General features: G+C 49.9%; 5 protein-coding genes and 1 pseudogene across 6 annotated transcripts, besides 1 other annotated feature; 4 read left to right on the plus strand and 2 right to left on the minus strand.

The window, feature by feature from the left end:
• Positions 1 to 22601: part of a sequence feature (contig 1.16 792..451587(-1)) that runs on past both edges of the window.
• Positions 77 to 2480, minus strand: ANIA_01183 (Zn(II)2Cys6 transcription factor; the record flags this gene model as incomplete). The annotated part of the gene is made up of 6 exons (XM_050613196.1): positions 77 to 1004; positions 1057 to 1227; positions 1290 to 1873; positions 1922 to 2031; positions 2113 to 2339; positions 2404 to 2480. 6 exons carry the CDS (start codon positions 2478 to 2480, stop codon positions 77 to 79), a joined length of 2097 nt encoding a protein of 698 aa, XP_050469029.1.
• Positions 5550 to 7777, plus strand: ANIA_01182 (beta-tubulin benA). The gene is made up of 9 exons (XM_653694.2): positions 5550 to 5701; positions 5825 to 5848; positions 5916 to 5941; positions 6007 to 6048; positions 6114 to 6168; positions 6220 to 6675; positions 6724 to 7058; positions 7110 to 7469; positions 7522 to 7777. Exons 1-9 carry the CDS (start codon positions 5690 to 5692, stop codon positions 7553 to 7555), a joined length of 1344 nt encoding a protein of 447 aa, XP_658786.1. The 5' UTR covers positions 5550 to 5689; the 3' UTR covers positions 7556 to 7777.
• Positions 8453 to 10920, minus strand: ANIA_01181 (ammonium permease MEP2). Its single transcript, XM_653693.2, has 7 exons — positions 10871 to 10920; positions 10415 to 10812; positions 10301 to 10365; positions 9990 to 10244; positions 9266 to 9940; positions 8984 to 9215; positions 8453 to 8934 (listed from the first exon to the last, which is right to left on the minus strand). The coding sequence occupies exons 2-7, from the start codon at positions 10496 to 10498 to the stop codon at positions 8809 to 8811; spliced, it is 1437 nt and encodes a 478-aa protein (XP_658785.1). The 5' UTR covers positions 10499 to 10812; positions 10871 to 10920; the 3' UTR covers positions 8453 to 8808.
• On the plus strand, positions 13162 to 15275 carry ANIA_10151 (annotated as a pseudogene). The gene is made up of 3 exons: positions 13162 to 13885; positions 14129 to 14672; positions 14879 to 15275. Coding segments are annotated over exons 1-3 (1665 nt in total).
• ANIA_10152 (MFS transporter) lies at positions 15676 to 17219 on the plus strand (the record flags this gene model as incomplete). The annotated part of the gene is given in 4 exon segments (XM_050613197.1): positions 15676 to 15719; positions 15733 to 16215; positions 16277 to 16993; positions 17024 to 17219. The coding sequence occupies 4 exon segments, from the start codon at positions 15676 to 15678 to the stop codon at positions 17217 to 17219; spliced, it is 1440 nt and encodes a 479-aa protein (XP_050469030.1).
• sskB (putative MAP kinase kinase kinase SskB) lies at positions 17639 to 21906 on the plus strand (the record flags this gene model as incomplete). Its single annotated transcript, XM_050613198.1, has 4 exons — positions 17639 to 17793; positions 18000 to 19556; positions 19605 to 21370; positions 21443 to 21906. 4 exons carry the CDS (start codon positions 17639 to 17641, stop codon positions 21904 to 21906), a joined length of 3942 nt encoding a protein of 1313 aa, XP_050469031.1.

Consider the following 22601-nt stretch of genomic DNA (forward strand, 5'->3'; position numbering starts at 1 on the left):
CCTACACAATCACTATAGCAGATAATGGAAACAGTCTCAGTTGTATTGAGTTTGATATTTTTTTGGGAGGGGGGGCTCAGATTTCCAGCATGTCCAGCCCAGTCAAGCCCATGAGCGCCAACTGGTCCTCGTGGCTCCAAATCATCTGCGGGTCGACATCCAGAGGTACCGGCGATAAAATCGCGTTGGAAAAGTCCTGATGCGACATCGCAAAATCTCCGGGTGCCGCTGCAGCCTGTGCATAACTGGTCTCAGCTGACATGGTCGACGCTGGCCCAAAATCCGGATTTGGGACCACAAATGGTATGTCTCGCTGCTGCTCAGTGCTCATGCTAGCTCTACACGAGACCCATTGAGCCCACTGGCTGTAGCCGGCCGCCCCCCGTGCGTCTTGCCTCATTCCCGTTCCATGGTTCTCGCACTTGGATGCGTCGATGTTCCCAAGTTTAGCAAAGGCCTCGTTCGAGATCGCCTGCAGGGCCTCGACGAACCGAACTCCAACTTCGGCTGTTAGGTTGCCAAGGGCCATCGTGCGCAGGTGGTTTAGGCCTAATGCAACCCGAGCCTCGTATTGCGCATCTCTCTCAATAATACCAGCCAAGATGGCCACTATGGTTGCGATACTGCACCCTTGGAAGTCGGTGAAGGAGAACCGAAAGGTCAAGTTGTTGCGTAAAAGTGATTCGCAGAGCGACAAGATCATTTTGCTAGCTTCAACGCAGGATAATGCTAGCTTGTCCAACACTGTTTCTAAGTCCGGCCTTGTGTTTGTTTCGAGGACCGGCCGATGGCGTTGAATGTGGGTCTGAATCGTGTTGAGGAGAGAGCCTTTGCCCAGGACGATCCTGGCGTAAAGATAGTTGAGCTGCAAGTGGAAGACGGCGCGGTAATCGGGAGCCCTGGGGCGAACGTTTTCTATGCGCAGCGCTGGCGGAAGGTTCCGTTTCCAGGTCTCTAGTTCCAGCTGTAAGACATCATACTGCGAATTGTCGAGGTTTCTTGTCCTAAACTAGGGTTAGTTAAAATACCATGATGGGCAGAACAGGCTCTACGCACCCTAGGCTATCTATCCTGTCTAGGATCATCACCAAGCTCGCATACGCTATCTGATGCTGGATATTATCTACTGCCTGCGCAAGGTCCAAGGAAGGCAAGGGCACTGGAAGCGGTGTGCTGATTGTCTCAGGGTCAATGGATCGGGGCCGATTTAGCTTGATAGCGGTAGTCCTATACATCGGTCGTCCGTCCGTCATCTTGTACACCAGCAAAGATACTGGTGGATTACTCACCTTTCCAAAGAATAAACCGCCCACCATAACCGGCAGCGGACCTGTCTCTCGTGCTCAGACATTCTTGCATCATCTACTTGCTGATGTATCTCAAGCGCAACAGCCTTACGCAAAGCCAACCCCATGTAGGAATACGCCGACCCTAGGGCCCGGTCTGGCAGCGAGTAAACACCTAGTATAAACGGCGCCTGGATGGACGTCAAAGAAGTTCGGTCTATCAGATCGGGAATGAGTGACCGGGCTTCTTCGTAGAAGACTCGTCCAGGATCTCTGCCGTCCATCGGCAGAGTTGCAGGGAAGCTCGACGGCCGCTCCAAATCCGTCCACTGACTACCGAGCGCCAGAACCGAAAGTACTAGACATATAAATCCTGTATCAAGACGCAGAGGCGATGCCGATATGGTGTAGAGCTGGTCGATGTCCGCCAGAAACTGGGCCTGGTCGAGGTAAAAGAAAACATCGGAGGCATGGGTCAAGCATACCGAGATCAAGAAGTCAGCAACGGCTCGCGGTGGAAGGGCCCGGGATGCTCTCTGGATACGGTTGATTTCGTTTGGTTGCAGGATCGTCGGCTGGTGGTATTGCTATAGCCATTCAGCTATGAGTACTTTCATTTTTTCATGGAGGTATACCGTCTGCATGGCCATCATATCGCTTTCGTCGAGCTCTATGCGTGAATCCAGCGCAAGGGCCTCTCGGAGTTGCAGCAGGAACTTGGGCCATGTTATCTTCACCACTTGGACTATAGGCAGTTTAGCCACGAGCATTTTCCTAGATGTTGAACCCCCAGCCTCTTCTCCCTTTCACCTTCTTCAGTACTTACCATTGTTAGCATCAATACTACTATCAATAGACTCGAAGCTGGCGGATTCATGTAGCATATCGGCCACTGATATTGTTCGCCGCGGTGAAGCTGGTTGTGTCTCTCTTGGAAATTTTCCTGGGTAACACCTGGTGATTTTGCAGGGACGGTCGTCTCGAGCACACCGCTGGCATCTTCCTGTATTGACGCCTACACATTTGCTCTTACGGGCCTTGCAACGGTCACATCTAACCGAGAGGAAATCTCCAGTCGTCAGCTCGGTAGAAATTCAGCAATTGGGCAGGAACTTACGCCTGGGCAGCTCGCTTGCGCTTCTCGTCTGGAACTCTGCGGGACTTGGGACGGCGTCTTGTGCTGGAGCGATCCATGAGGCGATGTGCCTGTAATCCTCTACAATATCATTGCAGCCGAGCGGATGGATGAAACTTTGAATGATCAAGGACCGGAACACAACGAGTCATGTGGAGGTGGTATCTTCCTCGGACAGCCCCCGTAGACTGAGAGTCCCGCGCTAGTCTCCACAAATAAGTCTCCAATCCACTGTACATGGTGCTAGCAAGGCTACACCTAGGTACCGATCACGCGAGTTTTCAGGTGTAAACAGTATTAGGGTAATCAGGATACCAGAAAATTAAGATGTAAAAACGAAGAGCTAGACCTAGCGGGTAGGCAGGTAAACATAAACTCGCCCCACGGTGACCCTGCAGCAGGAGCAACACGACAGACTCTTAAAGAAGACTTTTAAATTATTTATTAGGAGAAGGAAATTTTCCTTTAAAAACCATGGAGATATTTTCACTAGTCACAATCTAAATATGATATGACTTGGCTGGTCTCAGTGACCTTAGTGTATCACATACATCTTGCTTTCAAGTCTAGTAATTTACATATACTTAATGTTACCCATTTACTCATGTCTTGATTCCTAATCTGCTCACTCACTGTGATTTCCAGATGTTTAAGTGGACGGAAAGATATACCAATGTCTGCAACGTCCCAATGCAAGGTCTGCATGCATGTTGTGTGAGGAGTAAGCTGCATGAAAATTGACAAATAGGGAGAGGTGTAGGGTATTCTACTCCAAGATACAGTGGTTAATCATGCGGGGTCGAATTATTCAGCATTTGCAGCCTCATCTGGCATGAGATTGGCTGTGGCTGACCATTGTGTGGAGCGCTGATCAAGAAGCGCTAATCGAGAAGCCCTAGCTAGCACCGAGTATACTGGGCAATAGCAGGTAGGAATGAAAGGCTCTATCGTACTAACCTACTCCAGAGTAGATTAAGTACGATTCTGTAGATTCGTACTAGAGGATTCAGGCTATACACTTTACTACGTATTTTCACTGGTTTATAGATGATGCTAGAGCCTTGATTTCGCAGGTCAACTTTTGATATCCATGTAGAAGGTATCCTCATAAGGACACCCTCCCGTGACAATGCAGAATAATAATAGATCTATCCAACTAGTCTATCCAGCATATTTACCAGGCTGTACCTTCTGCGTATCATATAGGTACCAGCCCTGGCCATACGTTATGTCTGTTCCAGAGCCTCGACCAGCTCATCCGGCAACGGTCCGTTCTCACGGCATTCAGATTGCTTCACAATTGACTCAAGCTGCTAGCCCGATAATAATACTGTCATTTCCATTCGTAGTCCGTAGCGCTAAATGATCAGCACACCAACGAAACGCTACCTTCACCAAGGTAAGACCATGCTTTGCTACTAAGGGCACCAATAGCAGCAATGCATCAAACACGTCGGTTTTGAGGCAGCGGTCATGGTACATCAGACAGATGTTGCGATTCTGTTCGCTAAACCGGCCGTCTGAGGGCTTCTCCGTGGGCTGTGTTTTCCAGAAAAAGGCCACAGGCTAGCGGGTTGAGGATCGATGCCAGCCCGTATCGCCGGCCGGAGGGGACGAGCTGGTCTTCGGTGCCTCGGGCTAAGCAGTCAAACAAGTTAAATTAGCAAGCTATTCGAGTAAATAAAGGAGCTTAATATTACACAACCTTGTATATCGTAGGCCGGATCACCTGCGCTCGTTACGTCATGATCCCCGCGACCTCAACGGCCAAGAAACTGTTGAGACTGAATAGCTTGAACTTTTCTGCGCGGTACAGATTATCAAGGCCATAGAATGTCTCCGCGTACGGTGTCGTGCGGTCCAGTTCGTGGAGGTAATAGATGTCGAGGAAGTCGGTCCCCAGCTCCCGCAGGGACTTCTCTAGCTTCTCTTTCAGGACTTCGGCCTGTACGCGTCGAGTCCAACGGGATAACACTTGGTAGCAATCGAGAGGGCCCGTTCTTTCAATGCGCTTTTCAAGTGAATGCTTTCTGTCGGCCGACGTCGTAGAGACGATCGGTATTGATCTCGAAATGCCCGTTCCGCTGAGGTGTAGACACGCTCGAATCTCTCAACAACGTGATGCAGGCGCCGTGAGTGATGTCAGGGCCTAAAGTCATCAACCCAGGATGATCGGTCTTGGGGTCTGCGTGATGGGGTCATTGTGTTTGCAGGTCTGCCAATGCCGATGGGAGTAAATCTGACGGATCTTGGAGACGTTGGAGTGTTACGGACTGTGGGTGATATGCCTCAACATATGTGAGTTACCATCGGCCTACGGACTTGAAAGAAGGCTCGCCTCGAACTATATTGAGGCACATCAAGACCTGTTTGTATGCTGTTTAGAATGATTCAGCGCTCTGATCTGACTGATACAGCACCAATTATGCTCAGAGAAAGACATATTCAATGGAGCCTGTGTTGTAGAGCAGGATATTGCCTCATGGCGGCCGTCTAAGGAGCGCACTACCGATAACGCAGTTACACAGTTTATAAGGGCTTTTTGCCAAACAAGGTATGCCTTAGTGGCATGTTAGTGCTGGTATTGGGCCTGCCCGACAAGCTGCAACAGATAACCCCAACTGTCAGCACGGCATTTTACGAGTAGGTCCTACCTGCACATATCCAAATGATGAACAAGTCTTACTGTTACGATAAACTGATAGATGATGCGCTATTCACAGCGCCCTGAGATTCCATGGTAGTGTCCCTTTTTTGGGTCCTCAACCATTGTCCTCATCAACCTGACCGTCAAACTGATCTCAAGAGAGGGACAAAATGCTACCAGTATGGAGAGTCATTTTCAAGCACCTAGAAAGGTATGATCGTGCTTGGACCACGGGTCATATACAGCTGTACTGAAGTATACCTGGCGTGGTTCGCGCAGCAAAGACCAAAGAGTGGTTCGTTCCTGAGGTCTATGACTAATCCAGGCGCTAATCCGGACCTGGCGGTTCCCCTTTTGCCACGTGACATATGTTGTTGTTGATCTTTTTCTCCTTTACTACGGGCGATCCACTTAGTTGGCTGGCCTCGCTCTTTGCTGGCGGCTTCACCGCTCAAATTCCCCCAACCCAACTTTCCTTCTCCTGATCTCGCTCCTGTCCTCTTCCCTCCTCCCCTCAATTCCGGCTGTTCCCCAGTCTATCTTCATCCGACTTCGATTCTTTTTACGGTTTCTGCAAATAATCCTTTTTTTAATCCTCTATACCCGTCCACACCCTTCACAATGCGTGAGATCGTATGTTGACACTCCCTGTTTGACGCGTCTTGAGGGGTCCCCTTCCCATTAAGGATACCGGGGACCCCACCGGTTCTACATACCACGATCTCAGATATGCTGACCATGTGTTTCCCCAAATAGGTTCACCTTCAGACCGGCCAGTGTGTAAGTGGCAGAAACAGGGGAATTGGTTGTCTCTGAAAACAGAATACTAAACTTGGATGCGTGACAGGGTAACCAAATTGGTGCTGCTTTCTGGTGAGCGAAAATTTCACCTTTTTGGAATGATTTCTTTCTTCGTACACCTGCTAACAAGCCAACAGGCAGACCATCTCCGGTGAGCACGGCCTCGATGGCTCCGGTGTGTGAGTACAATCCGTCCAGCATCCGCTGAAAACACGACACCTCAACAGAACCTGACACAACCCAGTTACAATGGTACCTCCGACCTTCAACTCGAGCGTATGAACGTCTACTTCAATGAGGTCAGTGGATGAGATATCAGGTAGCAGTTTGGTGTGTCTGACTTCGTCCAGGCCAGCGGTAACAAGTACGTTCCCCGTGCCGTCCTCGTCGATCTCGAGCCCGGTACTATGGATGCCGTCCGCGCCGGTCCCTTCGGCGAGCTCTTCCGTCCCGACAACTTCGTTTTCGGCCAGTCCGGTGCTGGTAACAACTGGGCCAAGGGTCACTACACTGAGGGTGCTGAGCTTGTTGACAACGTCGTCGATGTTGTCCGTCGTGAGGCCGAGGGTTGCGACTGCCTCCAGGGTTTCCAGATCACCCACTCTCTCGGTGGTGGTACCGGTGCCGGTATGGGTACTCTTTTGATCTCCAAGATTCGTGAGGAGTTCCCCGACCGCATGATGGCCACCTTCTCCGTCGTTCCCTCTCCCAAGGTCTCCGACACCGTTGTTGAGCCTTACAACGCCACCCTTTCCGTTCACCAGCTCGTTGAGCACTCCGATGAGACTTTCTGTATTGACAACGAGGTTAGCTATCTCCAGAACTGGGGCCTGGGCTCGTACTGACTTGTAAAGGCTCTCTACGATATCTGCATGCGCACCCTCAAGCTCTCCAACCCCTCCTACGGTGATCTGAACCACCTCGTCTCCGCCGTCATGTCCGGTGTCACCACTTGCCTTCGATTCCCTGGTCAGCTGAACTCTGACCTGCGCAAGCTGGCTGTCAACATGGTTCCCTTCCCTCGTCTGCACTTCTTCATGGTCGGCTTCGCTCCTCTGACCAGCCGTGGCGCCTACTCCTTCCGCGCTGTTTCCGTTCCCGAGTTGACCCAGCAGATGTTCGACCCCAAGAACATGATGGCTGCCTCTGACTTCCGCAACGGCCGCTACCTCACCTGCTCCGCTATCTTGTATGTCATTATCCTTCTTTACATTTATTACTCTGACTAACATCTTTTCAGCCGTGGAAAGGTCTCCATGAAGGAGGTTGAGGACCAGATGCGCAACATCCAGAGCAAGAACCAGTCCTACTTCGTCGAGTGGATTCCCAACAACATCCAGACCGCTCTCTGCTCCATTCCTCCCCGCGGCCTCAAGATGTCTTCCACCTTCATTGGAAACTCTACTTCCATCCAGGAGCTCTTCAAGCGTGTCGGTGACCAGTTCACTGCTATGTTCCGTCGCAAGGCTTTCTTGCATTGGTACACTGGTGAGGGTATGGACGAGATGGAGTTCACTGAGGCTGAGAGCAACATGAACGATCTCGTCTCCGAGTACCAGCAGTACCAGGACGCCTCCATCTCCGAAGGCGAGGAGGAGTAGTAAGTAATTCGATATCGCTTTTGTCGTGTACCCAATCTAACGTTTTTGCAGCGCCGAGGAGGAGATCATGGAGGGTGAGGAATAAATCATTAGCCAATAGCGATGAATTGAGATCAGCTCATAATAATACCCCTGGTAAACCATGCACGGACTGCAAAAAGGTTCAGTTTCAGCATGCGTCTCTATCAGTCACTTGTTTTGGTTCGAGCGCTCTTAATTTTCTCTGTTTCTAATTCTTTGGCCGGAAGGCCTTGAACCTATTGAATGCTAGCACATACTTGTAGTCTCAGCAATGCAGCTGCGTGCTAAAAAAAAAAAAAATCCGAGGTTTAGCTTTAAGTCGTAGTAAATGTAGGTCTAGACACAAGTCAGCACCACAACCTCAACCTCAACTGTACATTGTTGTATGTACGATTTTGTTAAGTTGCCTACACATTGATTGTTCACTGTTCCCCAAGGAGCCGAAACTGTCTAATGACAGGCAAATGACAGATATGAAGTGATGCTATCAGAGGACGATCGCTACAGGGTGAGTTGTGCAATTTGAAACTGTTCATGAGTGCTCTTCCCCCATAGCATTTAGTCATTGCAATGAACAGACAATCACTGCAGGAACAAAGTGCTCAAATGTCATATGAAGGCTTTAATTAGACATTGAATTGAGAGTTGAGGTATGGGTGAAAACAACGCCGAGTGCGACAAAGCCCAAGATTGGGCTTGACCTGTGCATATGGCGCCGCCTCATAACAAAATGTCAGGCAAATAGCCGGGGAGGAAAACTAGGTTGGTCTTCGGTTTTAGGAATAAATACCTAGAAGAGTTTCTGCTGGATCGAAACGCGATAGATCGAGCTGCTACATAGTACATAGAGCAGAATTTACAAAAGGACCATGGAGTTGTACACGAGAACAAAGCGGCAGAAGAATATCATTTACAATATCTGTTGCATTAATGCTGCGAAAATGTAGTCGAAGAAGTGAAAGCATGCCATCAAGGGTGGGTATCCGTTAGAAAAGATTTAGACCGGAAGAAAAGAAGAACAATGAGGTAGTGTCGGGCAGGGTATAGAGCAAAACACCTCAAGTGTATGACCGTGGGCAATGGTAAGAGAACGTGAGCAGGTAGTGCATGTAAAGCGGCACGATTATATAACCTAGTGTTAGAGAGACATCAAAAGAGAGATAGAAAGGGAATGTGTTCAATATGTACAAGCCGGTCTAATATAATAGAGATAGGACCGGTGGCTTGAGAGGACAATCATATCACCACTCGATGGCTAGTCGTCCGTCTGCCAGAAACTCATGGCATCGATCTAATGAAGGGAGACAAGGTGATTCATTACGCTTTGAGCTCGGCAGGGGATGGTTCGACGGGTCCGGTGGGAGTGGTGCTGCGCTTGGATGCGCCGTCCATCGGCTCAGTGGTCCCGTTAATAACGTCGCGGGTGAGTTCGACGTAGTCATACTATGCAAAAGTCAGTAGGAAGCGTTGACAGATTCCACGGGGGACGTACAGCAAATTCGCCAATTTCGGCGTCATCGATACCAAGGACTTCATCTTCTTCAGGGACGCGCAGGCTAAGGCCGGGGATCATGTTGATGATAAAGAGAATGATGCAGCTGCCGAAGAAGGAGTAGGCCATGCCGGTGACGGAATCGGCAAGTTGGTAGCCGAGTTGGATGTAATTGTGGTTGATCCAGCCGCCGTCGATCTCGGTAGAGCCGTCCAGGTGGGCAATGTAGTCACTACATAGTGGGTTAGTTAGATTAGCAAAGAGTCAGGTGGAAGGGCTTACGCTGCGAAGAGACCGGTCAGGAGGTTACCGACAAGACCACCGATACCGTGCACAGCGAAGATATCGAGAGCATCATCAACTCGGATGAGATACTTGACTTTAGTCGCGAAGTTGCAAGCAGCAGCACCGACAACGCCGAAGATAAACGCAGCCCAGGGAGTCACGAAGCCAGAACCGGGGGTAATGGCAACAAGGCCGGAAATCACACCGGAACAGAAGCCAACGGTTGACCACTTTCTTTCTAGACGGTAGTCGAGCAAGCACCAGGTGACACCACCTACAGAAGCAGCCAAGTTTGTCACTACAGCAGCCATCACAGCACGCAGATTAGCGCTCAAGGCGGAGCCGGCGTTGAAACCGAACCAGCCAACCCAAAGAAAGACGGTGCCAATCACAACATGAGTAACGTTGTGAGGGCGATAGTTGAGCTCATGAGTTCCGTGACCACGACGCTTGCCGAGCATCAAAGAGTAGGCCAGAGCCGTCGTACCGGAGACAATGTGGACTGGCGTGCCACCAGCAAAGTCCAAGCCTCCTAACTGGAAGACCCAACCAGAAGCATTCCAGGTCCAGCATGCAACGGGGTCGTAGATGATGGTACTCCAGATAAAGACGAAAACCATGCAGGGAAGCATACGACCACGCTCTGCAACGGCACCAACGGCAAGTGCAACGCTATCGTGCCATTAGCCTTAATCGAACTGCACGTTGTTGGTATACTCACGTAATCGCAGCAAACATTCCCTGAAAGACAGCAAACAGAAGATCGGGGACCTTGGTTGAGCCCACTGAAGGAGCGCCCAGGACACCCTTGAACCCAAAGTTATCCAAGTTACCAATGTACTTTCCGGCAGTGTGGGAAAAGGCCAACGAATAACCCCAGAAGAACCATTGGAATGAGACCACACCGATAGACATCAATGAAAGCCATATCAGGGAGAGGGCGGACTTCCGACGAGCGAGACCGGAGTAGAAGAATCTAATCAAGACAGACCGTTAGTCTTAGTAGTGAGGGAGGGTATGGTTGTTTCTTACCCTACACCCGGTATCATTAGAAGAACTAGCGCGGTTGAGGTAATAACCCATGCAATATCACCAGACTTGACGCTATCAGTAGAACCCAGGGATTAGGAGGTCGCAGCAACCCACACTGTAGTAGATGTTGAGATCCTCCCTGAGGGAGTCACCACCGTTCACGCCGGTCCCATTGTAGGCAACAGGGTAAGTCGACATTGTGAAGCTGTAGTCGGCGAAGGTAATATGCGCCGGGTACCGTCGAGAAGGAGAGAAAAGAAGGTATCACAGTTAAGGATCCTACTGGTATCGGCCGGCCCCGTACTTTCTGGAAGGGACAGCCACGCAGGAGTAGATAGGGTTAATATAGAGCGAGGACGCGCAAGAGCCCCAGTCAAGCCGCAATGTCAGTAAGGCAATGTGAAAAAAGAAAGTAGGTGAAAAAGAAAAGAGGAAAATTGCGCATGAGGCGGGGACAAACGCAGATGATAAATAACAATAGTCGGCCCTATAGTCTGACGCGAGAAGTGGTCCTGATACCAGTCATATTGTCAGCGACGCCAGCTCCGTCTCCCTGCAGCAGACTCTCACCTCGAAGTCACCCAACTGATCCACCATCGGACGCTAGGCGCACGCCAACCCACGGCTTCATTGCGTGGGATGGCTTCTAGGCGTCACGAATATGAGCCAAGCCTACCGGGGGAGTATGGCTATACGAGCTAACACGTCGTGGTTGATTCGATTTCCGGCTCAGAGCCCGGGTCTGTGGACGTCATCCGATCCAGAGACCGTCCTCCGGTCCAACGGGAGATAGCAGCTACTATCAGGGCAGATTCTCTCGATCGTGAGCCTGACGAAAACACGCCATGGGGGCCATGCACCGTCGGTGATTGGGTCAGAGGGAGAGCTACGGCCTGTACAGAGTACTCACAGACCAGCTTGTCGGTAACGGACGATAAGAGACAAGGAGAGGATGAGGCGCTAGTCAGAGCACTCTGATGCGCGAGATAACTTGAGATTGCGGTTTCACTGACTGATCGGCGTAAATAATGAGAATCCCGACAGAATATGTCAGGATAAGGCGCTTAACAACAGAAGTCCTGGCATGCTGGCGGAGCTGGTGAAGGCTGTACCTAGGTACTAGTCCCAACCGGGACTAGCTTCTAACATATCTAACCGTTTTGGAACTGACAGATTCGCTGATTGGTCGATCTGCGAAGCCCGGGACTGGCTGGAGATAGGAGCTTGATAACGAACACCCCGGACCATCAACTGCATTTGCCTGCCTTCAATCTACCTGAGGCTCGGACATTCCAGAGCAAGATGAGCAGCACTATCGAAATGAAAGAACTTTGGCAGGATGATCGTTAGATAGTGTAAAGTTGACCTGTAATAGCAATGCCGGTCACCACCTAATTAGAGGGAGAAGAACGCCCGACAACCCGGGATGAGTGCAGTCCAGAATCTGGCTGCGACTCCAACGGTCCAACCTCCAACTCGTCCAGCCCCAACTCTGTGCATCCGGATTATCGTGCCAGAGAACGCTCTCGACGCCACAAGTACCTGCATGGGGTATTCCTCCTGAGCGTGATCGAGCATCGTGGCCAGAGCCGAGTCCTGGGGCCCGTATGAACCTTCCAGTAGAACCCCGGTCTGGGCGCCCTAGCTGTTATCTATGCGCCCCCAGCCAATCAGCACTGCTTGATGTTCCTTATCATCTTCGTTTCTTCCACAAATTGTTATTGAGTGCTCATGTCTAGGGGTTGATAGACAAGACCTTGGCCTTCGACAATCCTGCCAAGATCACAATACTCCGCCAGCGATCTGTCTTCTGCTTCTGAGGGTCTATGATGCCATGGTGATGGACACTCATCTCTAGAGTATACCAATGCTCCCATCTGATACCCAAAATCACCCCCACCGTGAATACAAAAAAAAAAAAGAAAAAAAAAAAAAATTCGTTTCTGATTTAACATTCGGATTTAGCATTCGGCTAGCGTAGCCCAGCTCTGCGATAAGTAGGAGCGAATTCTCTCCAGAAGCGTGTCGCGATATAGATCGGGTAGGGCCGCAAGAGGACAGAGTACGTGTTGGTGCACTATGGAGACTGGAGTCTCCACATCGATCATGATGCGCGAACTCCAGTTCCCCGACCAAGCAATCGATTATTGAATATGATCAGCCAAAAGCCAGTTTTCAGATAAGTGCTCTGATAGCCGAGTCAGTCTGTAATCAGCAGATGTTGAAGAGCGATCGCCGAGATTCGGCAGCGCTTGCATGTCTGGGAAGCTGCGCTGCCTCCTAATTTCGGATCTTAAAAGTGCAATATTTGGAGCAGGAATACCAAGAGCCTGAAACAGAGAAGCCTGCTATGGTTTCCAATGATCACAGTACCGACTTCATAGGAAATTTGGCTACGAATGCAGCACCGTTATAGTCTTGAACCATGAGCGATAACCTTGCTCATCGCTCACGAACCTCTTGAGTCTCGCATGAATATTTACAAACTAGACTCGAACTGGAGTATTCTCATGAGCTTGAGTTATCCCTGTCTAATAAGATAGATGCCTGAAGAATAGAAGCTCGGTCTTTATTTATAACCACCGTCGAGCTATGGGCAACCGTTATGCCTGATAAAATAAGCTTCCCTGACGATCGGTCGAAGTTACTGTAAGCTAGTCCCAATTGGTAATAGAGGACGGAAGATCATTTTTGCGGGGCGGATGCAAGCAACCAACACTCCTAAGGTGAGTATTACCAATTTACCATCTCCTTATTGCTCTTGTGGAAAGAGTCACTTGCTGTGACACTGTTGGCATCACTTTTCAGGAGAGCTTGTAATTTAAAGAGATTTGGCTGCGCTTACCCTGTCATTATTCAAGATGATTTAGTTGCGATTGTATGGATGTAGGTATATTTTCCCGTATCTCAGAACCAACGTCTCGACGGGAACCTAGAGATGGAATGCGGCGGTACGACAAGCCCTGTACCAATTGCTCCCGCGCCCACGCGACCACCACATATTGGTGTCCGTGAAAATATTCTCACAGGGCTGGCCAAAATGCGCTTCAATTGTCACCCCTGTGTGCGCAAAAAGATCAAATGTGACAAGAGTTGCCCCAACATGTTCGAGCTGCGGCAAAGCAAAGCTTGAGTGCGTCTATCAAGCTCCACCACCACGGGCAAAGAGGAAGCGAAGCCAGTCCGAGGATGTATATGCGCGTCTGGCACGGTACGAACGTATTTTGCAGGACAACAATCTTCTCCCTTCAGAGTCCAGATCGAGTAAGGACTCCTGCGACGAGAGTTCAACATCAATGACGGGCACATCCGGCCAACTCCTGTTCGACAATGGACAATCTCGTTATATTGACAGTGTTCTTCTCGATACTGGAGAAGGAGGGCTCTGTCAACTGTCGGTTTCGGAGCACGATGATTTCCAGGATGATTTCGGGTCTGACGAAAACGCTTCGTCTGGACAAGAAGCAGCTTTTGCAATTTTAGGGACTATAAGAGGGCGTCCCCAGAGTCTCATCGAACAACACCCTTGTTATGAGCAGGCTACGAAGCTCTGGGACGTATACATACAGAATGTTGAGCCTCTGTGTAAGGTTCTCCATGTTCCTACTGTTGTGAAAATGGTCAACACAGTCTCAAGACAACCGGCCGTGGCCTCAAGGAGTGATGAATGCTTGCTTTTTGTGATCTATTATTTTGCTGTGTTCTCTATGTCAGACGCTGAGTGTGTACAAGAATTCAATACATCGAGAGCCCGTTTATTGTCAAGACGGACTTCTTTTTTTCAGGCCTTAATCAATGCGTCGTGGCTGAAGACTACGTCAATGTCAGTACTTCAGGCCTACACACTTTTCCTCATCTCTATGTGCACTCAAATCAACCCTAATACGTTCTGGATCTTGACAGGTATCGCCGTTCGCCTTTCTCAGCGCATGGGGCTTCACCGTGACGGTGAAGACCTTGGACTGCCTCCATTCGAGGTTCAGATGCGCCGGCGGCTATTTTGGCAATTGCTTCCACTCGATGGCTATGCGGGCCAGGTGTCTGGCACCGGGATTTCCATAGCGCCAAATAGCTGGGATACAAAGCAACCGCTGAATATCAACGATGATCAGATTTTTCCTGGCATGACACAACAGCCTAAAGAGCCGAAATGTGCTTCGGAAATGATATTTTGCTTGTCTCGGATCAAATTGTCCAATTTTTATACTCGGACTGGAGTCAAAATGAAGGATATTGGTGCTTCTCTAGAGTTCAAAGACGCAGAGGAAATAGAGAGGCTCATTAACGAGGTCGAAGATTCGATCGAGACAAAGTTCCTTCGAAACTGCGATATAGTGAACCCTCTTCACATATTGACCACGGGAATTGTACGGTCTGCCACCAACGCTGTCCGGTTACGTGCTCGAATGCCACTGCTAATAAGGAAACCATTACTGAAGCGCAAAGGCGTGACATATGCACGCTTGCGGAAAAGATACTCGACACAAATAACGCCATTTACGGGAGTCCAGCCATAAGGAAGTTCCGATGGCAAACGCAAGCTTTCTTGTGGGATGCTTTGCTCTGTATCCTACGTAGCTTGGCACTCGCTGGATTTTACTCTCCGTCGGAAATAGACTCTGCGTGGAACAAGATTACTGAAATCTACCGCAATCATGAAGAGCTTGTCATAAGCAGAAGAGCCATTCATACTACAATTGGCAAGGAGACCCTTAAAGCTTGGGATGCCAATCCTCCAAGTAATTCATCCCCAGAGCCATCCTTCATAGTTACACTTCGTGCAAAACACGAAGAGAAAGCTGGCAAGTGGCAAGAGAGCATTGACAGAAAGGTACTAGGCAGTTTCGTGGATGGTTCTGTTCTTGACGACCTTTTCGGCACCGCCAGCGACCCATACTTGGATCCTGATAGCGGCTTCAGTCTCGACTCTTCGGACTGGGCAGCCTGGGATCAGCTGAGTCGAGGGCCAATGTGAGCGGAATCTGAATTGTACAATGACTTTTACACATTCACGGAACATGGGTTGCGTATGTTATACCAGGGCAAGACGCTGATTTTAGGCGGAATCGACCGCTTTATGCATCCCACGGCCAACTTCTCTTGGTTGTATTGAAGAGAAGGCAACGTTCAGGCAAGTCATTTGCTGAGTATATGCAGGAAGTCTTATTTGCTGGGAGTGGCACAACAATTGTGGTCAAGTTCGCTGCCATCTACAAAAGGGCTGATACTATCCGAAACTCCCACTCAGAACGGGCCCGAGCCCGGCCCCGACACTCTGTGATTGGCCGCCTGAAGAAGTATACTACTCATATAAACCAGTTGAAGCCAACAGCAAAAATCGGAATCTCTACATTAGCCATAATATATATCACGAAATGAGACTCCGAGACTCCAGGACACCTGATCAGGGGTCTCCGCCGTCGCTGGAGGAGGCGAACCTTGAAAACGGCGGAGCGACGTCCCTCAACACTGAAGCCCACGCCCAAGCCGAAGATTCGAATCTCATTACTTGGAGGGGGCCAGATGACCCAGAAAAACCCCAGGAAATGGCCCAACAGTATGAAACCGAGAAATTCATGGGCCGTGTCTCTGTTCGTCTTTATTTCGCCTGTCTCGTCGTCAATGATCGCCCCCGCCATGCAAAATCTCGGCAGTGATCTAGGGATGCAGACCGAGATTGAGATATATCTTTCTATGGCCATATTCATTCTCGCCTATGCAATTGGTCCTACATTCTTTGGGCCGGCGTCGGAGCTTTACGGTCGTGTGCGTCTGCTGCAGATCAGCAACATTTGGTACCTAGCCTGGAACTTGGGATGCGGTTTCGCCAATACCAAAGCTCAGCTATTTGCGTTTCGTTTTCTTGCGGGTATTGGTGGCAGTGCACCGCTGGCTATTGGAGGTGGTGCAGTTGGGTATGAGTATTCCAATATGAGGATCCCAGTCGAAACTTCCCCTCACTAATCTGTCTTGCAGTGACATGTGGAGCGCCGAGGAACGCGGCAAAGCCATGGGCGTTTACACTCTTGGACCGCTCCTTGGGCCTGTCGTCGGACCTATTGCTGGAGGCTTTATCGCTGAGTATACAACATGGCGCTGGGTTTTCTGGGCAAGCTCTGCCGCAGCCGTTGGCATTCAGTTGGCCGGGTTTGTCTGGTTGCGCGAGTGTCACCCGGCAACCCTACTACGAATGCGTCGGGATTGTCTCGTCAAAGAAACTGGCAACGAGAATTTTCACGTCGAAGAGAGGGCTGAGGCACTCACTCATAAGCTCCTTCACGCCTTCGAGCGTCCGGTTCTGCTATCCATAACCCAGCCCATCGTCACCTGCATTGCCGTCTATATGGCCTACATTTTCGGAGTAACGTACCTCATGCTCGCAACATTCCCGGATATCTGGACTGAGGTCTACGACGAAACCCGCAGTATCAGCAGCGTCAATTATGTATCCATCGCACTCGGCTCCTTCACCGGCCTCTTCCTCAACCTCAAGTTTATCGACCGCATCTACAGAGTCCTCAAAGCGCGCAACAACAATATCGGCAAGCCCGAGTTCCGCATGCCGGCTCTAGCAATTGGCTCCATCATCAGTACCATCGGCCTCTTCTGGTACGGCTGGAGCATAGGGACCAGGTATTGGATTATGCCTGATATCGGCGCTGCGATCTTCGCTGCGGGGACTATCTCTTGCCTGTAGGGGATGCAGACGTACATTGTCGATAGCTATCAGACCTACGCTGCGAGCGCAATGGCAGCATGTGCAATTCTGCGCAGTCTGGCAGGTTTTGCGTTCCCGCTCTTTGCGCCGTATATGTACCAGTCTTTGGGATATCAGTGGGGAACTAGTGTGTTGGCTTTCGTTACCATAGGTATTGTGTGGACGGCGCCGTTTGGATTCTGGTATTTTGGGCGATGCTAAGGACTGTTTCTAGATATGCTTCTGGCTAGGCAAGGACGCTGGCTACCGCCTATATGGATACAACTACGTACTTCTGGAAGATTGGTTATAGCAGTTGAAACACTAACGCCACGCCTTACAGCTTGTGGTAGAAGAATACTGTATTTGGCTTGGTACGGACTAGATGAGGCCCTATATACGACACCTCTTTCTTCATCAAACATAATCATGGTTATTGCTTTCGAGGGTACTTTTGTTCTTTTTTGTCATAAACTAGTCAGTTCATCTGTAATACGCGTGTAGTGGATCCGCGGCCTGTACTCTGCAGCTGTATAACCCATAAGTATACACGGCGATTCCTATTATACAGACTGATGTTTGCCTCGTATGTCTCATACGTTTTACCCCTGTTATTACTGTGCATTAAATTTTTCTTCTTTATGGATTGTTGTCGCCACACGGTGCACCGCCACAGCCGGCTGGCAGCTTGGCGTCTCGATCGCCTCCAACTTTCTCCCGGATTCCCCATCGAGACCACCACCAAGTCATGGACCCTCAAGCGGTCCGCGAATACCAGCTCATGGAGCAACCGGACGTGGGACATATAGATTCCGATGGATCCGGCTCATCTGATGATATTCTAAATCCCCCATACGTTGTTCGACCCGGGCCAATTGTCGGCGAACCCTACGACACCCAAATGGCCTCGTCCAACGCTGGCCTCCCCTCCTCTCCCCCTCAGACTCATCCTTCCCTCAGTTCCTGGGCCCCTGCTACTCCAGCACGTCCCCGCGGTGCTAGTGTTGGCACACCAGCTTTCGATAAGATGTCTTCACCAGCCGTCGAAGGAACGCCACTCGTTGAGCGCGAGCTCCGAATGCAACAGCGCCCTAGTCACCCTGCCAGAACTCCTTCCAATACTTATGCACCGCAACGACGGCCTCCCCCATATATTAGCTTTCAAGACGACCGCCAGCGGTCGTCGTCTAATAAGCGAACTCCGAGACGGAATCCGGATGCTCAGTATCGAGCACAAGAGAAAGCGTACGTCCAACGCATCCGTGAGGATCCGCAGGGATGGTACAGCCGGTTTGAAGATACCGGGATGGGTGTAACTGGTGATGCCTCTGACCTTGAGGATCCTTCGCCCTCCTCGGAATTGCCGTTTGAGGATGATACATACGATCCTGACATTCAGCTTTTCATTGCCGATGATAACCAGCCTTCAATGGAGGAGCTTAAGAATCCGAAGAATCAGGAACGGCTTGAGTGGCATTCTATGTTGGCTTCGGTGTTAAAAGGCGATGTCGTTAAGCAGGAGAAGCAGCGGTTACTTGGTTCCGCAGAGCCTAATAGATCAGCTGCTCAGAACCATGCAATCTGGCTTGGTGTTCGAGCTAGGACATGTGGCCGGAGCTTGACACTGCAACGGAAGCTCATTGAGGATGCAAGATCTGGTCTTGGGCCTATCATCGAAAATATCATCAATTTCGAGATCAAAGGTGAGACTGAGATTGGGAAATCGCCTATCAAGCAGGTAGAGGATATTGTTGAGCAAATTGGGAAATGTGAGGCGCTTTATCCAACCCATAAAGAGCTTGAAACAGCGCATCCTCGCGTTGCTTCGGAAGAGTACTGCTCAAGTCGCGATGCTGTGTTCGCCTGGCATAACACTACCATTCTGATCAATACGGAGCTTGCTATTTTGCAGAAGTGGGTCGGGAATGCCGAGCTTGACTTTAGCAAAGCTGGATTGAAGCCTGCTAATAGTGATCTTTCCGATGAATCATCCTTTCTTGATCGTATCATGAAAGAGGACGGCCTCAAAACCCTTCAAGGGGAGCACAACATGCTGAATGGCATTGGGGCGGTAATCCAGAAGGCGAAGAATACTTTGATAGAGAACGCAACTTCCTTCGCCAAACGACATTTACCACCTTACATTGAGGAACTTCTCATCCTCATCAACTTCCCTTCTCGTTTGATCCAAGAGATTATCCGCGTTCGGCTATCCTACGCACGGAATATGAAGGACCCGGCACAACAATCCCCCATCCTGGTTGACCAGATGATTACACAGTTCCAGATTCTGATGAGAGCTGCCGTAGATATCAAGCAACGGTATCTTGATATCGCCCGACCGGAACCGGGCTGGGATCTTCCACCCTGCATCGACGAAAGCTTTGATAGTGTCGTGCTCGATGCTCTGCGATACTACTTTCGGCTACTCAATTGGAAGTTGCAAGCAAACAAGAACACGTTCAAAGAGGCGGAAATTCTGGAGCAGGAATGGGATTTCTGTAACGAAATCGGTCGTCAGCTTGATAGCGGTGATATTGAAGTTGCGGAGCAGTTTAGGTAAGGCCAACACTGTCCCACATAGTGCTATTATGCTAACTTTTACAGTGTCTTGACTGCTAGGGCTATCCATCGCTTGCTGATTCATTTTGAGCGCGAGCTGCACGTCCAGGAGGATGAAGACCCGGCGGAGCTGGATAAACGATTTAAAGGTATCCTGGATTCAACTCGTATTCGGCAACGGAAGCTTTACCGATTCTCTCGGTTTTTGCGCCAATTGTTTGAAAACGCCTCTGAATATAATCTTCCGGCGGACATCTCATGGGACTTCTTCGAAGCCCTGTTTGTATCGGATCACTTTCTTATCAAATCCAATGCGTCCTCCGCTCAGAAGGGTGTTTATTACTTTGCGCATCCTGCGCTCTGGAACCGTCCAGATGAGATTGCGGCTATTCTCGGAACATCATTCCGTGAAGAAGAGGTCGGGAAAGAGCTCACCCATGTGCCATACGTGCTTGCTGTACGTCCTGAAAAGCCGTTATCCTGGGCGGGCAAAGAGATGCAGGTTGAGCTGGTTGAGCAACCCACCGACTTGCGGCTTGGGAAGCTGCGCCTTATCGTTGAGGGATCACAGCAGCGCCTAGTCAACGCGAGGCTTGAACTAACTCACTTGACCGGCATTCAACTCGACATGGCCATTGAGCAACGTGCAAACCTTAGTCGTGTCAACGCCGAACTCAATAGGATTAAGAAGATATCGTTCAAACTCTCCATGACTATTATGGACAGCGTCGCGATTCTTAGAAGACAGTTAAGGGAGAAAGGCGTGGAAAACACCGAACTCATTCAGGCATGCTACGCCTTCGCGACAGAATTCGGTAAACGTTCATCGAACGTTGATCCTAACCGACGTGCAATGAACAGTGCTAGACTGGCAGAGTTATCTTTAGACTGGGTCTCGTTCATCTGTGATGATTGTGATGCTGCTGATCGGAAGACCTTCAAGTGGGCCGTGGCTGCCCTTGAGTTTGCGATGGCCATAACGTCTAGCAGACATCTTCTTTCAATGGACGATGCACATTTTGCACGATTGCGGCAGAAAGTGGCGGGCTGTATGTCGCTTCTTATCTCTCACTTTGATATCATGGGCGCACGGTCTTCACGTGCAGCCCAGGCTGAGAAGCAACGTATGGATGAAAGCGCTCGTTCCTGGAAGATTGGCGCTGGCCGAATCCTTACTGACGAGGAAGCCATGAGGCTCGTTCGTGAGCAGCGTCTCATAAGCTTGAATGCCATCGAGGAAGGTCGGGTTGAGGCAGATGCCAAACGTCAGGCTCTAGGAAGGGTTCTTGAAGGAACAAATGAGGCTGATAAATCTCTCGCGGTGTTATCTTCGTCGGCGACGAACGTAACATTACGTTGGCAGCAGGGTCAGTACATCGGAGGTGGTACATTTGGGTCTGTCTACGCTGCGATCAATCTGGACAGCAATTACCTCATGGCAGTTAAGGAGATTCGTTTGCAAGACCCACAGCTTATTCCTAAGATCTCGCAACAAATCCGTGACGAGATGGGTGTCTTAGAAGTCTTGGATCATCCCAACATCGTGTCATACCATGGCATTGAAGTCCATCGCGACAAGGTGTACATCTTCATGGAATACTGCTCCGGTGGATCCCTCGCCACCCTCCTTGAGCATGGCCGTGTCGAGGACGAGACGGTTATCATGGTTTATGCGCTCCAACTTCTAGAAGGTTTAGCGTATCTCCATCAATCCGGAATCGTGCACCGCGACATCAAGCCCGAAAATATCCTGCTTGACCACAACGGCATTATCAAGTACGTAGATTTCGGAGCAGCCAAGATTATCGCTCGTCACGGCAAAACTCTCCTGCCTATGGACGCCCTCGGCAACGGAGGAAATAAAGATGGCATTAACCCTAAAGACAACCAGGTCGCACCCAACCGGGGCAAGAACCAGAAAACCATGACCGGAACTCCCATGTATATGTCCCCGGAAGTCATTCGCGGCGACACCAGCAAGCTCGTACACCGCCAGGGCGCCGTCGATATCTGGTCTTTGGGCTGTGTTATCCTGGAAATGGCCACGGGCCGTCGTCCCTGGTCGAGCCTGGACAACGAGTGGGCTATCATGTACAATATCGCCCAGGGCAATCAGCCAGCGCTGCCGTCTCGCGATCAACTCAGCGATTTGGGCCTCGACTTCCTCCGTCGCTGTTTTGAATGTGATCCTATGAAACGGCCAACCGCGGCGGAACTGCTCCAGCACGAATGGATTGTCTCGATCCGTCAGCAGGTTGTGATCGAGACGCCTACGCCGAGTAGCGAGCATAGCGGTAGCATCAGCAGTTCGAACTCGGGAAGTCGACATAGCTCAGCGTATATGTAACGCTACGCTATGCCCTACCCTTTTCTGCTGGTACTCCGGTCTTTTTCTTCGTAACGACGCTTTGATCCCTCTTCATATCATCCACAAGATACCCGCACCAATCCACCTCCATGTTTTCGCGCCTGCTCCGTCATTGACTTGTTCTTGATCTTAACGACTACGACACCGTCCGTCGAACATGATACCCTGCTTCTCCGGCTTCACAATTTCACATAAGCATGATACTTCACAATTGCAATCTACCAGCCAAGGACGCTTCATTCTTACTAAGCTTTGGTCTTCTGCTTTCCTTCATTTTAGTCAATGGAGCTAACAACTCTCATCACTATCATCACTAAAGACACATTTTTCTATTAGCAATATATATGCGATACTTAAGCGGCAACCTCTTTCTACCGTTATGTTGTATTCAGGATCGTCATCGTTCTTTTGCTCTCGTAAGTTGATGCTCAAGTCAATTCCTTTGGCTCTCTTTTCTTCCAGCTTCCCTATCTATCATCCAAAGCATTCAGAAGAAATCAGGTAGGTCCTCCCTAATCAATTATCGTGAAGCGATTCATTCTCTCTACAGTACAGTATAGTAATTTAAGATATCAATGTAGCAGTCTTCGAAAACAAAAAAGTCAACCGGAGGTCTAGTCGGGTAAGCAGTTCGCCAGTTCTGAAGTACATAGAGCATTAGTCTTATAAGTTCA

Source organism: Aspergillus nidulans, chromosome VIII, assembly GCF_000011425.1.
Source record: "Aspergillus nidulans FGSC A4 chromosome VIII".
NCBI classification, from domain to species: Eukaryota; Fungi; Ascomycota; class Eurotiomycetes; order Eurotiales; family Aspergillaceae; genus Aspergillus; species Aspergillus nidulans.